The sequence below is a fragment of the Crinia signifera genome, chromosome 9, assembly GCF_055691185.1.
Source record: "Crinia signifera chromosome 9, ASM5569118v1, whole genome shotgun sequence".
Taxonomy (NCBI): Eukaryota; Metazoa; Chordata; class Amphibia; order Anura; family Myobatrachidae; genus Crinia; species Crinia signifera.
Window position 1 is genome coordinate 91,241,028 of NC_139225.1, and position 16,707 is coordinate 91,257,734.

Consider the following 16,707-nt stretch of genomic DNA (forward strand, 5'->3'; position numbering starts at 1 on the left):
CTATCCATCACTCCTCCTACAGGTATGTACCAAGTACCTATTTAAAGCATGCATTGACGAGGCTTGTGGGGTGGTCAAACACTAAGCATGCGCCCCGTGTGAAGGAAATGGTGGTGTCACCCCTCTATGTGCCTTTCAGGTGCACAGGTAAACTGGACACTTTAAAATGAAAAAAAATTGCCTTGCTCTAAACAAAAACAAAAAATTGGAGTTAACACTAATGGTGTGTACACACTGGTGCAATCAGCATGAGATTTTTTACTATTATAGTCAAAATTGCATGCAGATCGCACAGGTTTTTACCTTGAGATCCCGATGCATACTCTCATGGCAGCACAAATCGAAACCCAGATAGTCAGGGCAGCAATGACTATAGTGCAGATCTGCACTAGATCGTCCAAATTGCATGCATGTTGGGTGGCTTGCCGTGCGATTTGTTTATTTACAGTTTCTTATATAGCGCAGCAGATTCCGTTGCGCTTTACAATAGTAGACAGTGATAAAACAAACTGGGTAACAGACAGACTTGGAGGTAGGAGAGCCCTGCTGCAAGCTTACAATCTATTCGATCCCGTTGCAATCTGATCGCATGGGGATCGAATAGCAACCGTGTGTACACACCATTAGCAACAACTATACAAGTTTCTTGATACACCGTTCCATCTAGTTTGGGAAACTAGAAAAATAAAGACTTGTAGAACCATATGATGAAGGGAGTTTAAAGGCCCATACACACTGGGCGACTGAGCTGAAAGTCGATTAAAACAGCAGGTTTGAGCGGCTTTCAGCTCAAATCCGCCCAGTGTGTATGGCCCGGCGATGAACGGTGAGTGCTTCTGCGCGGTCTCGCAACATCGCCGGGAAAGCCGTTCATCTGCTGGCTATACCAGCAGATGAGCGGCTTTCAGGACGGCTTTGCATAGCGCTCCGCAACACCCCTTCCCCTCCGTCAGCACCGGGCAGGGGGAAAGCCGCTCAGTGTGTATGCACTGAATGGCTTTCCCCCGCAGCGATGAACGCCATCATCGCTGTCCATACACGCTGCGCATAGTCGCCCAGTGTGTATGGACCTTAAGACTACTGAAAAGGTTTTTCTTATGAAATAAATGTCAAAATTTGAACCAATGTGCATAGGATATAAACATTCAATAAACTTCCAAAGGAAGATCAAGATTTAGAGATGTCAATGAATAACACACACACACCTTTGAGCTGGTTGACTTGCATCATTATAGTAACATCACTTTTTCATTTTCCTATTAATGAGAGAAGCATTACATTTAACTTTTTTGTTTTGTTTTTTTTACAGGCCTTTCAGACTTCACAGTCATGCAGCACTGTACAGTAGGGGGAAGTCCCGAAGCACTATTACCTTAAAGAAAAAGAACTCGGATGAAAAGACCCATAATATTCTCATTACAAACATACTGTAGAGCAGCCATAAAAGAAATAAAACATTTAAGCAAGATTGCTCACCACACCCAAACTGTGTAGCTGCCCAATTGTGTGTGGTCAACTGAAGCTTTAAAGGGGAAAATTAAATGTGTGTCTAGGTGAATAGGGCGATGCTCAGTAGAAAGAGGATCTCTATCAGTACACTATATGTGGAAGCATTGTTCACAAATAACCAGTGCCAGGAGCTTCATCCTGCTAGACGGCTGAAATGTGACTTCCTCATGATCTCAGATGACAGCTTTAGGATTTCAACTGTGCAGCCATCACATGATATATGGAAATATAGTGTAACAGGGTGCGGTCTAGGAAACAGGACTCCGAGGCATGTGGAACTGCTGAGTAGCCAGTCTTGAAGAAGTTTTACACTTTCATGATTCAAATGAACATAATCCACTTGCACGCAACTGTGCAGACATTACTGCAGGGGTATCTATGGCTGTGCTGGGCTTTTCCAAAGCACGCCAGCGGGAACAGACGGGCAGGATTTTCTAGCAGAGTCAGGCTCAATTTGCCCTTTGAAATAGCATAAACCTCTCTGGGACCCAGGAAATTATGTAATGTATTTAGGTTGAATATTCAGTGCTGACAGGAATCAGACTGTCAAGGCCCCCATACACAATGCGATTTGGCCATGAATTCATTTCAACCAACTCCAACAGATCGGACCAAGAAATCGGGTGAAATTAGCCCAAGTAGCATGTGTCTGAAGTTCCATGCACATAATACCTGGAGATCATACATGCTGCACTAAGATCTCAGGGTCAGGCCCTCTCCTGTTGCAGGGAGTGGGGATCGCATGCGATACTACCGTCTGGGAAGGTCCAGGGCCGGCTAAAGGGAAATTTTATGCAACTTCTCCTGTAGGAAAAGTCGCATACTGTATGGGGGCCTTTAACATGGACACAAAAGAATTTTTTTTTTGAAGGAACAGTGAATTTATACAAAGAGAGAGGTTTTAGTGCCTTGTGGACCACTTTCGCAAACAACTCTTCTAAAGTATTGTCCAGTTTAAGCAATTTAATATTAGGTCATGACCAAATATAGGTTTGTCGCCCATTAGCATTCTTCATCGCTGTAGTAATTTATAAACCGTTATGGTCTGTACACCCAAGCTTTATGCCTAAGATATGCTCACAAGTGGTTTTATTCAGAGTGCTGACAAATACATAACATTTTAGAAAAGAAAAAGCTTAAAAAAAAGCAAACTCATTTTGTAGTATTTGATAGATGCATCTCTAAAAAAAAAAAAAAAAACGATGTAAAAAGGTCAGCAGCACAAGGTTGCCTTCACAGCTACAATTTACATAGTGTTTTGGAAAGGTAGAAAAAAAAATGCTATAACTGCACAGTGCCTTTAGAAGATAACTGCAAAGGACAAAGCTAAAAATTACAAAACGCTGCAAATTGCTTATTGTACAGTTGCTAGTATAAAGCATCTCTTTAGTGTAGGTTATTTCAATTCTGTCACTGAAGGTGCATACACATGGTACGATTTAGTGTGCAAGATTGTGCACTATCTAGCCAGTTTTGAATAGTATGCTAGATAGTGCACTATATCTAAAAGCACCCACTTACTAGAAAGATCTGCGATCGTAAGATGTGCGCATAAATTAGCCTTGAAATCTTTTGTCCGTCCTAGACAAAAGATTTCAGGCAAGCACACATCTTTACCAAAGATTTTTCTTAAGATCCTGTGTGCGTTCCTATGGATCTTTTGTTAAATCTTCTGATCTTTCATGGCAGCACTTAAGATCAGAAGTTTCAGCTAAAGATCCACGGGTGCGCGCATCGGCCGATTTTCGACTGATTATCGGTAAACATCAGACGATATATCGGTCGATTTATCGGAAATCGGCCCAAAAATCGTTCTAGTGTGTGGGCACCTTTACCGTGTGTATGCACTATCAGACAAGATACGCGCTCCCACAGGTTGTATGGGAGGGAGCTGCTCGGACGAACATGCAACTCAACTCTGTCTAGAAAGCATAAGATAGTGTAGTATAGCTGTGACGTCATATCGTATATATGACAGTGGTAGCCAACCCTAGCCCTCGAGAGCTACCAACAGTTCACATTTTCCAGACAACCTAGATGCTGCACTCATTAATCTCTGACACATCTTAAAAGATCCACAGATGGAGCAAATTAGCTCACTTGTGATTCTGTGAGGAGACCTGCAAAACAATTCACTGTTGGTAGCTCTCGAGGACTAGGGTTGGCTACCCCAGGTATATGATATCTTATGCACATTGGGCCTAGTTCACTCTGACAAAATCCTTCTTAGATGGACAAAACCCATGTACCCTGCAGGTGGGGCAGATGTTACTTGTGCAGAGAGAATTAAATTTGGGTGGGGTTTTACTTCAAAGTGAGATCTATATTGCATTGCAAAAATAAAGCAGCCAGTATTTACCCTGCACAGAAACAAAATAACTCACCCAAATCTAATTCTCTCTGCACATGTTACATCTGCCCCCTGCAGTGCACATGTCTGCCCCCTGCAGTGCACATGGTTTTGTCCATCTAAGAAGGATTTTAACAGAAAGAGTGAACTAGAGTAAGGCCCATTGTACGTTATTTTAAGCACAAATAGTATACTATATCATACGGAACATAAATCGTACCGTGTAAATGCACCTTTAGTGTTTAGCAGTGCCCCATAGTTAAACCAACACAGACCAAGTGGCGCTTAATCCACAATACCAAGTAACCAATTCATATTAATTTAAATATCACAACAAATATATTAGTGATATAAAAATAAAAATGAATGATTACTTGTATTATGGATTATTAAGTGCCACTTGGTCTCTGTGGGTGGAGGCTGGCAACATCCTCCAACGTGGCTGCTGATACACCACTCGCCCTAGTGCCTTAGACCTTTTGCATCTGCCCCAAAGTTATTCAGTTTTTCCATGCAGCTTTTAACAAATTGCATATTAGATTTATTGGTACTTGTGTAGTATTACGGCTCCCACGATGTGCATCGTATAGGAAAAAAATCGCATCGCATGCGATGCCATTTTTCACAGAAATCATTGACGTGTTAAAATCATGTTAAATGCACCCCAAAGGGCATTTGTTACTGTGCAGCGAGCCCGCGAGGGGCGGCGGTACGCGTCCTACGACCTTTTCATACCTCCACTATCCACATCGGCGTGGAGTTGAGAATAGAAAGTGTGGTGAGCGCAGCGAGCCCGAAGTGTGGCGAGCGCAGCAAGCCCTGCGAGGGGACACTGATAGCTGTGAATCCTGCGAGGGGATACTGATACCTGTGAAGGTATCCGCGTCCGCTCGCCACGCTTCGGGCTCGGTGGCTCGCCACACTTTCTATTCTCAACTCCACGCCAACGTGGATAGTGGGGGTATGAAAAGGTCGTAAGACGCGCACCGCCGCCCCTCGCGGGCTCGCTGCGCTCACCACGCTTCGGGTTGGCGTTGATAGTGGGGGTGGTACAGTGTGAAAAATGACATTTGGGTCGCATTTAACATGTTTGCTACTAATTTAAATGCATTTGGGTGCATTTGTGATCAAAATTGCATGCCATTGCATCGCTTCGCATGCGATTTTTATAACAAATCCGGAAAAATCGCATCGCATGCCACTACATATGGCATGCGATGGGAGCCGTGAAGGTATACAAGTACCGATTTATTTAATAATGGGTTGTATTATATGATCAGTCCAGGAGACACTTGAGGTGTAAAATGGCAGGCCATTTAAGTGAAATTAGGCAGCACCTAATTTACATGAGCAGGATAAAGCACCCCATGTTCTATACACCACCAGTCAGATATGCACCCTCTTTACCCATGAGCGCACTACTATAATTTAAGTTTCAGAATAGTATCATACAATTACTGTGTAAACAAGACTCAACATTTTTCTGCAAGTGGCCCAAGTTCTAAAATAAAACAAAAACAGACCATTTTAATCCAGCAACACAAAATTGGAAATGGTAGGATCTACTAGTGAGATGAGGTAATCCAGTCTTCACAGAAAAGTTGTTTAACCCTTTGAGTGCCAAGGGAATTTGTCGAAATAGGTGTGAAAATTGCCAAGCAAACATTTTTATTCATCATAATGACCTGTAAGGTTTACCTTATATAGGAAATAGAATATTTTTTTTGTTTTAGACTTTATTTGGTACTGCCCACTAAGCTATTTGCTTAGTTTTCCGAGTCCGCTCGCCACACTATATAAAATCAACTCCATGCCAACATGGATAGTGGGGGTATAAGGACCTTTTTTTATATGAATTGATAGAATAAATGTGAGTGACGCTGGCATTTATGTATATTTTGAACATTGCTCAAAGATGTTGGCATTTAAAAGGTTCAATTAAGGAAAGCGTACAAGGACACAAAATGGTTGTAAACTTTCATACAAGTCCTACTTCTGCTCAGAGACCTACATATTGCAGCAACTACTAGACTGTTATAGCACTCTAAAGGCACCCATACACTAGGCAATTTAGGCACGATTTCACCCGATTCGTATGAATTGGGCCGTGAAATTGGTCCAAATCCCACATGTAAACATCCCCTCCAACCCGTTGCGCATCGGATTGGAGTCAGGAGTTTAAATGGGCTACAAATAAGATTTGCTAAATCTTATGTGCGGCCCAGAGCCGGGCGGGGGATGCCGGCTACCACAGAGCCGGGCGGAGGGAGCAGGGGGGCGGCGCAGGGAACCAGGGAGTGGGGCAGGGGAAGAAGCTGCCAGTGGCGGGAGCATTGGAGCACTTACACAAAAAAAAAAAAAAAGGCACATACAAATGAACAGGCAGCTATTGATTGGCTGAGACCTTTCAACCAATCAGTGGCTGCCCATTCATTTGTATTCCCCTGCACCGATTTCCGGTTCCCATCACATGCAAAACTTGTCACATGAAGTGCCTAATCGCATGTGATCCCTCCTTAGGATAAGTCGGACTAATGTATGGGGGCCTTAAGAAAATTATCCTGCTTGTATCAGGTCCTCAGCATTAAAACAGCCTGCAATTCGCAGCCAAATACTTTGGCGTCAAATCAATTAGCAGCAGGGGAGCACGAGTTGCTACTGAAATGGTATGGAAACGCATGCAACTAACTGCACTTACTCATAACACCATACTGTGTGATTTATTGTGCTTGACCAAGCGCCCTGTGGCAAGTTGGTGGGACAAACGCCATAGGCAGGCTAGATGAGCGTTGCTCAATCTGTACACTGCAGCTCGTTCTGCTGGATTTTTTAAGTGGCACTTTAGGGCGCAAGACAATCCATTAGTCTGGAGGTATTGTAAATGCGGCATATAGCCTCACTTACACAATGAGCGGACTAGCAGGTAATTGAATTGCTTAGTGTATGTGAACGAAAAGTTAACTACAGTCAAACTGTTTAAGATTATAAAAATCTGTTTATCCACTTAACCCATTTTTTACTAGAGCTACTATACTGTACTTATAGGTTTGTAGCGGTCAATCCATTTGTGTCACTGTCGTCACTAGTTATAAAGAGGTGCCTGTTCAATCCCATTCATACCTAATGTTTTAACCAGCAACCAGTACAGTTTAATCTGTAATCCATGTTACCTAACTATAAACATTTGAGATAATTTGGGGAGGGAGTAAACAGCTAGTCAAAAGAACACACAAAGTTACCAAATTAAATTAAATAGAATTGGAACCACTTTAAAATTAGCAGAACAGACTAAAAACTGATTTCACAGTGGATACTGGCATCCATATATCAGAACCTAAACTATGTAAACATTATTATGTAAAATACTGCTCAAAACAAAATTTAGAGGAAAGCACCTACGTTCTACATATTGCAACTGTCCGGCATCAATTGGACCACCACTGTGCTATAATAACAAACATAATACATAGTGTTCATTCTAGCACCCACCAACTTTGAAAACTCATGCAGTTCCTCTTCCCTGCCGGGGGTGTCGCTGTCTGCTTTGGTGTTTCTAGCACAGGTCTGGTTTGCATATCAGTGCTGATACAGACCACACTGTGCTAGAAGCACTACAGCAGACAGCGACACCCCAGACAGGGAAGAGGAACTCCATGGGTTCTCAAAGTTGGCGGGTGCTAGAATGAACACGAATACGCAAGCCCTAACTACGTTACTACTTCTTAGTACAGTACTAAATGGAGATCCAACATTTAGTTAGTCAGGAGAGCATTTGCACAAGCGACATCCCCAGTTCCTAAAACAAAGGGGACCAGTGAAGCCGCAATGCTGAAATTCATTATGACATGTGAATGTAAAGCAAGTGGCTGCTAAATACAGTTACAGAACTATACTCCTGTTTGCCACCCATAAGGCAGTGGCTCTTGACCCTTGCACCACAAACTCAAATAGCCATTTTGAGTGGCCGCTGTTCAAAGTGTGGCAGGCTTTTTAGAAAACAAAATACACAGCGCAACTGTCTACTCCAGCGGTAGCCAACTCCAGTCCTCGAGAGCTACCAACAGTTCACATTTTTCAGACAACCTAGCTGCTGCACAGGTGCATTCATTACTCACTGACATTTTAAAAGTTCCAAAGGTGGAGCCAAATTACTTCACTTGTGATTCTGTGAGGAGACATGGAAAACATGCACTGTTGGTAGCTCTCGAGGACTGGAGTTGGCTACCCCAGGTCTACACAATAAATGTTACAGTACTTATTAAATCAAGTGTTTTATATGCAGATAAAGTGGGTTTGTTTTCTTGGGAGTGATGGTGCGGTCAGTAACAATTTACATGTTTCCATTATATTCTATGGGGACAGTGTACAAGATTACATGTCCTAATTTATATTCTCATCCATATGCTTAATGTCAGTGAGCAATTATTTATAAACTAAAAAATAAACAAAAAAAAACACTGAAATCTTTTTACTTTGATAGCATAAGAGTTTTTACAGACAAAACAGTACTTATTTGTTCAGCCAGTTTTCCTTTCTAATAGTGGAAGAGTAGCACACTGGGGCAGTATGGATGGTATAGTGGTTAGCATTACTGCATCACAGCGCTGAGGTCAAGGGTTCAATTCCTACCATGGCTCTAACTGTGCGGAGTTTGTATACTCTCCCCGTACTTATGTGGGTTTCCTCCGGGTATTCCGGTTTCCTCCCACATTCCAAAAATATACTAGTAGGTTATTTGGCTCCTAACAAAATTAACCCTAGAATGTGTGTGTACATGTGGTAGGGAACATAGATTGTAAGCTCCACTGGGGAAGGGACTGATGTGAATGTTCAAATATTTTCTGTAAAGCACTGTGCGCTATATAAGAAACTGTTTATTTATAATACTAATAATAGCAAGTATACTGTAACTGCTGTTCTCAAGACAAACTCAGTAGTGATTTAACTTAAACAAGGCTGAACTCATCCAATACTGAGTGAAAGGTTAGAGACAAAAGAAATGGGAGTCATTAAAATACTAAACACATAGGGATGTAACCAACTTAGGTGCAATATCTATTTTGTTTTGTCTAGTGAATAAAGGTGTGACACATTACAGTATAGGTTCACTGTAAGAGACATACCAGAGAGCATTGCATTACTGACTGCCACCTATAGGATTTCCAAACTGTACATTCTGTAATGGATTTCAAAGTTTGATTCATAATAAGACAAACAGTAAATATACAAGCATTCCCCGTATTGTTACGTAAACAAAGCTAGCTATTAATAGAACATATTTGATTGTAAGAAGGTCTGGATTGTTTAATGTATACATACAGCTGCTTCCTGCTAGTGATCCTCAGCCAACCCCAACCCCCCTCCTCCTAGCTACAGCTACCCTTCCCCCCCCCCTTGCGTCCTCATGCTCTGCCCCCCCCCCCCCCCTCCTCCTTCCTCCATAATGTCAACAAACATTCCCCGGCATAACTTATCTACTATATCCCCCCTCCCCATATTGTCTCAGACACTAGACAGCTATGCTTTTGTGCCTAGTACCCACATACCCTTGACAGCCATTACTAGCCCACACCATTAAATACACCCAGCAGCCCTTAGCATGGCACAACCACCCTGGTGCCCACCTGTCAGGCATTACTAGCCCTTCTCATTACACCCTCTGCCTGGCAGAGCCACCCCGATGCCCACTTGCACTGTAGCAGGGCTCCTTTGTTCTCCAGCGCCCATATAGCTATAGTGCACAGACCGGCAGAGGGTGAGACACAGCGTGGCACAGTCACGCCCGGCACCGGTTGTGTTCCCATACACAGGTTGATATCCCCATCACCCTCTCAAGCCCCGCTGCTGACACTTACTATGGGTCATTGGTGAAGCGCGGCGTGCGGGGCGGCTGGTAGCCGTACAGGTGGCAATACAGAACATCGAAGCAGAAGCAGCACATCTCCGCCGACACCACCATCTTCCGGGATCCGGGGCTTAGGCTGGAGCCGCAGCCGGGGGAGAGAGTCCCGCAGCCCGGGGAGAGGCTGTTACCACAACCCAGGCCGTTCACCCGGATGCTTCCGCCAGGCCCGTTGCCGGGGCCTCCCAGCCCCAGCTCCGCCCCGCGGCACTGGCTCTCCCCGTTGCAGTGTGGGCCGCCCGGGCCCCCTGAGCCAGATGGCGGAGAGCTGGACAGCTTCTGCTTCTTCACCCCGCAGCAGCCCGCCGCCATCTTGGAACAGTCTCCCACGCACCGCTTCCGACCCATGCTCCGGGCGTCCTCCTCCTGTGCGTGGTGACGTCGCAGCTCCCGGAGGTCGGAGCCCCGCCTACCACTGCACGCTATGAATGGTGGCCGGGCGGCGGCGGGCGTCTGTGATGGGGGTATCGGTTATGTGCCCGGATGGCGGCTCCCAGCAGCGGTGTTGGAAATCCTGCAGCGGGAGACACAGAGAGGGCGGGGGGTTAGTGCACACAGCTCGTAGGAGGGAGAGGGAAGGTTACACATATACAGCAGTCCTCTTAGGCTTGGGTTGCAATCTGCCGTGCTCTCTGGTTCCCGGCATGCCTCGTTTGGGCTGCACCACATCTAACTCCTGTTTCCTACACTCGGCGAGAGATGGATCAAACCTTCAAAAAGATTCAGGGCAGTATTCAATGGTAATATTCTCCGTGCACGGCGAGCATTTTTTTTTGCTCGCCGTGCACTCTCCGTGTTCCGGAGGGCTCGTTGCCTCTCCTGCTGCCACTATTCAATGTTTATAAGACTCGCCGCCACTCGCGGCGAGTCTTAACCCCTGCAGCGGACGAGCGTCCGCAGCAGGGAGCTGACAGGGACGTGGCATCCAGGGAGATTAAAGTCTCCCTGGATGCCACAGAACATATGTGAGGGTAGGGGCCCCCCCTGGGACCCAGGCAGCACAGGCTGCCCCCCTCTATAGCCAGCGGGGGACCCAGTATTCACTGTACCCGAACGTGCTTCGGGTGCAGTGAATATATGAATATCTAATGAGCGGCTCGAGCGCTCTGGCCCCCTGCTGGCTGCACTGTGTAAAAAAAAGAAAAAAAAAAATGTAAAAAAATATTTTTTTTAAAATTAAATATATATTCATGTGCTATAGGCACATGAATAAAAATAACATGGCCCTCCACAGAAAAAAAAACCTGATTTTTTGACACCAAAATTAAAAAAAACACCCTTTTAGTTTAAAAGTTCACATTCCTGCTCTCCATCAAAAGATGGAGAATTTCTTCACGGAGAGAGACGGCGAGAATCACTAAGAAAGACGGAGAATATTTCACATTGAATAGGGTGGCTCGCCTTTGGAGAAAAAAAACCTCTCTCCACGGCGAAAAAAGCACAAGTTCTCCACAAAAGACGGAGAACTTTTCTCATTGAATACTGCCCATAGTGCCCATAACAACCAATCAGCTTCTTTCACTTATTTATTTTATGAATGACAGCTGGAAGGTTATTGGTTGCTGTGGTCAATGGATCTCCCCGTTATCTGAAGGGCTTGATGCATCTTCCTCGTAATCGTAGTACTACTCAGTTATACAGATGCCACTTAACAATATAATGTAACATACTCTGCTAGAGCCCAGCATTGTCTCCCGGACGCTACAGCTGCCCCTGCAGTTAAATATGGAGATAACAACACCAAAGTGGTCATTTTTTATGTGACTTATTTTCTCTTTGGTCATTAAATCAGCCCCATACACACTACATAACTAGGGCCCTTATTCTGATCTCGGCGGTACGGCCCGCGTGCGGCCGTACCGCCGATGTTTTCACTCTGCACATGCGCAGAGGTCACTCTGCGCATGTGCAGGCGAAATCGCCGCACAAAAAATGTATACGCCGCAAAGGGGGCGTATAGGGGCGTGAGGGGCTTAATAGCCTCATTACCCTATGCATACGCCCAGCGTTTCATGGGCGTTCCCATGCAAACGCGGGGCGTATGCATGGTAATGAGGCTATGACGCCAGTGATGGGGGCGGAAAGCTGACATCGCCGGATGTCAGCTCTCCGCCCCCATACAAGCTTTCACACGGACGATTGTCCGTGTGGTCTAAGCTTGCGGGAGCTGGTGGAGCGTGCGGCCCTGCCTTCGATGGTCGCCGACCATCGAATGCAGGGGGCAGCTCCCACCATGGTGGAGGCGTACGCCCCACCATTTTCATGCGGATCGCCAGCCGTCCGCGTACGGACGGCCGTGGCGATCTGTATTGTAGGCGGGGATTGGTTTGTGCGGCCGGAGCAACGTATGCGGCTCCGGCCGCACAGATCAGAATAAGGGCCTAGGTGAACATCCATATAGATCTATCGGTGGTGCCGCTAGTCAAAAAATATTAAGTGTACGCACTAAACGATATCGGTAAACAATATTGTTCATTGATGTTACAGAGACCCGCTGAACATGCAGGTTGTTGGCTATATAGCCAAAACATTAAAGATGCATGGGAGCCCACATCGTTAATGGTATTGAGTGTACACACTAGACAAGAAATTAAAAGATATCGCTCAGAATGGCCTTTCTGATACCCCTTTCACACTGAACATCAAATCACTCGGTGAAGCAGCTTTACCTGGCAATTTATTCAGTTTAAAAGGGTCAAACCGGGTCTTACATGCTGGGTTGTCGACCTGGGTGGACCCTTTCACACTGAAGAAATACCCAAGTAATACTGAAAATTAACGGGTTGACATTTTTAACCTGGTAATTTGCTTCTCAGTGTGAAAGCGGGTCAGACAGCACCTGGAAAATGACCTGGCATTCTAAATGCTGGGTAATTGTCGGATCGCATGTCTAAAAGTGGTATTAGTGATATATTCTCTTCTAGTGTGTATGGGGCATAAGCTCCAACAAGCTGGTTTGGTGTAAACTGGACAAGTGCAAAACATTTGTGGGATCTTCTACTACAATGTTCAGAAGACTTTTCAATGGTAGAAAGAATGGCACAAGTACAACCAATGTTTGTATCTACTAATAGTGGCTATATCTCCAATTGTTTTATTTGTTCTATGCTTTTATTTCAGAATTTATTAAGTCTTTCAACTGTACATTTCTGGAAAAACTTACAATATTCTAAACCTTCTGTGAAATACTGTATGTACACTCTATAGCAGAGTCTATAAACCACCCATTTGATAGAATTCCCCCTCTGCAGCGTATATTGCTAAAATAATCAGATTTTTTGTAATGATACTTCATTTAAATTAGAGATGTGCAGATCCGGGTCTCAAAACGGGATCTTATTGGCTATCAGCTGTCACATGTTTTTGGCTCCAAAACATGTGAAAACCTGATAGCCAATAAAATCCCATTTTGAGATCCGGGTAAATCCGGATCTGCACATCTCTAGTTTAAACCCAATGTCACTGAGGTTATAGAGCAGTGAAGATGTACACACTACAGAGGATTCCTCATGAATTACATATCTTCTGCCAGATAAGCCTATGGGCAGTATTCAATGCCTTTTTGCGAGTTATGATGGCAAGCAGTGCTGACAGCTCGCAGGTCCGTATTCAACTGACACCCCCCCTCCCCCTGCACACGCCGTTTCCACCTCGCTGAGTTTTTACAGCGACATGGAAACGGTGTGTGTGCGGTAAAATGCAGCAGGCTCCCTGCATTTGCCGCAAACCTCACCATTTGGGGGGAATCCTCACCATCTTCTGACAGCGAGGTATCCCCCAGAACATTGAATAGGGTGAGCGGCCGGCGTGGAGGTTACACAGCGAGGGTCACCGTTTAACCCACTCACCAGGCTCATTGAATATGGCCGTATGTGGTGGCCATCTGAGAGGCCTTTAACATTTGTTCATGTGCTTGAGTAAAAGAGCATTGGGGCCTCTTTTGGCTTTTCAGAATTAATCACGGTGAAACTGAACACCCCCCCCCCACACACACACACACACACACACTCAGCAGAGCTGGATCTCTTGCAGTAATTTAATATGCTTGGCTGCCCCCCACCCCTTTTTATTCTGCTGTGCGATTCACTGAAGATAGGTCAAGTTTCAGGCTGTTTATAAATGCTTGAGATACTGTAGAGTGTATATATAAAATGGCTCAAGGTTTGCAAATCATTGTACAAAACCACAAGTATGGTCTTTCAGACATTGTAGGAGTTGCTTCGTATATTTTTTCTTTAAAACTAATTCTTAAACAAGACATTTGTAGTACTGATATCCCTGTAAAGGAAACCTATTACATATAATGCCATAAAAAATAAGTTATTAACTTCTAGCAATAGATCAGTGGTTCCCAAACGGTGCCCTGGATTGGTGGTCCATGACCAATTCAAATTATATATGACCAATGTAATAGGCAAATGGTGGACAAAGAGAAGTCAATCCTGCCCATTACCACATAACTGTCATGAAAGATGCGATATAAACACAATTAACTTAATATTTTGCTTCTGATTTTTTTTAAAGATTGTAAGCTTGCAAGCAGGGCCCTCCTACCTTTTAACTGTCTGTAAATACCCTGTTTGTTGTATCACTGTCTCCTTTGTAAAGCGCAATGGAATATGCTGCGCTATATAAGAAACTGTTAATAATAATAAAAAATTTTTTTTGAAATATTTGCCCTAGGGGTTCCGTTAAAAGAATTCTGATACTCCTGGGTGCCGTGATTCAAAATAGTTTGTGAACCACTGGATAAAGGGGGGTATTCAATGTGAGGGTCACGGCGGTCGAGCAAGCTCGGTCGCCGTGACCCAATCCCGTTCTCGGTCAGCTCGACCGAGAACATGCAGGCGGGATTCAATGTCCCGCCTGCCGGGAAGCTAAAAGGGGGTGTGGCCGCGAGTTGCGGCTGGAAAGAGGCGAGCTGCAGCTGGCAAAATAAGTCACCCAAATTTAATTCTCTCTGCACATGTTACATCTGCCTCACCTGCAGTGCAGTGTTCTGCCCATTTGAGAAGGAATTTGCCTCTGCGAGTGAACTAGAATAAGGGCCATATTCTCAAGGAATGTTCTATCCGGTCCATTTAAAATGGGAAAACACCTATATCAATCAAGATCAAGAGACACCACTCCCCACAGCAATGTGAATAAGGCACACTACACAGTACGGCATCTGATGCAAGTTCTCCAAAAAGTTTTTTTTTTTTAAAGGAATGTATATATTTCCCTTATTTATATTGGCATATAGCCTAGCCTCATGGGAGACAGGTGCTTACAATGTATCAGTGCGCTAACAGAGCAAGACTTTTGTTTATATTATTTTTGCTTTGTGCTGCATAGTTAGTGTTTCACCGCCTGAAAGATACCGGTCTAAAGTCAGCTGGATCCAATAGTGCCTGTCTGCTAGCTGTAAAATGTTGCATGTACAAATAGTGCTTTTATGCCCATGTGCTGAGACATTATAACATATCCAGCTCTACACCAATTGCACATGTACCAGGTGTACATCAGGTCATACTTGCCTACTCTCCTCGAAGTTGCAGGAGACTCACAGTTTTTTAGGTAGTCACCCACACCAACGGAAGTGTAGGCAAGGAGCAGGCAGGATGGGGAGAAAGTCATTGGAGGCAAGTATGCATCAGTGTATATAAGTGACTGTGCCGGACCTTGGACGCGAGAAAGTCGGCTCCTGATTGGCCGCTAGGCGGCCAATAGAATCATCCGGAGGAAAGGCGCAGAAGATGAAAATCTCTGCGTCTCTCCAGTCCGAGAGCGGGTACCAGCCGGGAGCAGCGCGTCTGCCGGAGAGGATGCCGATGACGTCGCCGGGGACCAGGTGAGTAGGATTTCCTTCCTCAGGTACCCCTGTGGACTACTTCGGATCCTGGACTCCGGATTCTTCAGCCCCGGAACCAGGACCAAGGCCCCGGAACCGGACTCTTCTGCCCTGGAGGCCCGGACCCAGGATCCAGGGACCGACCTACGGGCTCAAGGTAGGTAAGTATCAGTGTGTGTGTATTAAACTTTTATTTTTCGGGGTGTCAGTGTGTTTAATTTAACTATTTTTGTACTATAGAACTACAAGTGTCAGCGGGCCCTTTAATGCCCCGCATGCTGGGACTTGTGGTTCTCCAAGTCCCAGCATGCGGGGTAGGCTTGCTGGGACTCATAGTTCTACAGTAGAAAACAATAGTTTATATTCTTTTTTTTACACTTTACATCAGCCCGATGCCCACCGCCCAGGGGCATCGGGGACAGCCCCGGACTTTCAGCATGGGCTGGTAAGTCCTGGAGGGGGGGGACCCCTTCATTGGGGGGGTCCCCACTTCCCCAGGACCCCTGCCCATGCTGACCAGCCAGGGGGTTAATGTTTTGGCCGCGGGACCTTATATAATAAGTGTCCCCCGGCTGTGGCATTACCCTGCTGGCTGGTTGGGTCTGGTGCTGGTTCTTAAAATACGGGGGACCCCTAGTCATTTTGGGAACCAGCGCCGGACCTTGAGCCTGGTGCTGGTTTCATTAAATCAAGGGGACCCCTATTTGTCGGGGACCCTGATTTTATGTCACCAGCACCGGCTCAATGAGCCCGGGGCTGGTTATGCTCTGGCGGGGGACCCTGCGCTGTTTTTTTTTTTTATTTTAACTGTTTAATTTTTTTTTTACACCAGAACCCTGCACAGAACATTGCGATCTGTGCAGGGTTCTGGCTAATTCGCCCATCAGAACCTGGTCTGATTTTTGGGCGAATTATAGACACACTTTATACAAATCGCATACCATTAAATATGCGATTTGTATACTTTTTCATGTGAAAACATCTGGATGCGATGTGCTGCGAAAAGCAGCCATCGCATTTCCAGTGTGTCCAACTTGTTGGCAAAAATCGCACTTTTTTCACATTTTCGCCGCTCATTAAATATGCGAAAATGGAAAAAATGCGATTTCGGCC

General features: G+C 45.1%; 1 protein-coding gene across 1 annotated transcript in view; it reads right to left on the minus strand.

Moving 5' to 3' along the window:
- AMMECR1 (AMMECR nuclear protein 1) overlaps positions 1-16,707 on the minus strand; it is a 191,115-nt gene that overhangs the window by 83,855 nt on the left and 90,553 nt on the right. Inside the window, exon 2 of the mRNA XM_083159375.1 lies at positions 9,715-10,275. Within this exon, the coding sequence (XP_083015501.1) occupies positions 9,715-10,109 (395 nt within the window). The 5' untranslated portion in view covers positions 10,110-10,275. The remainder of the gene's footprint in view (positions 1-9,714; positions 10,276-16,707) is intronic.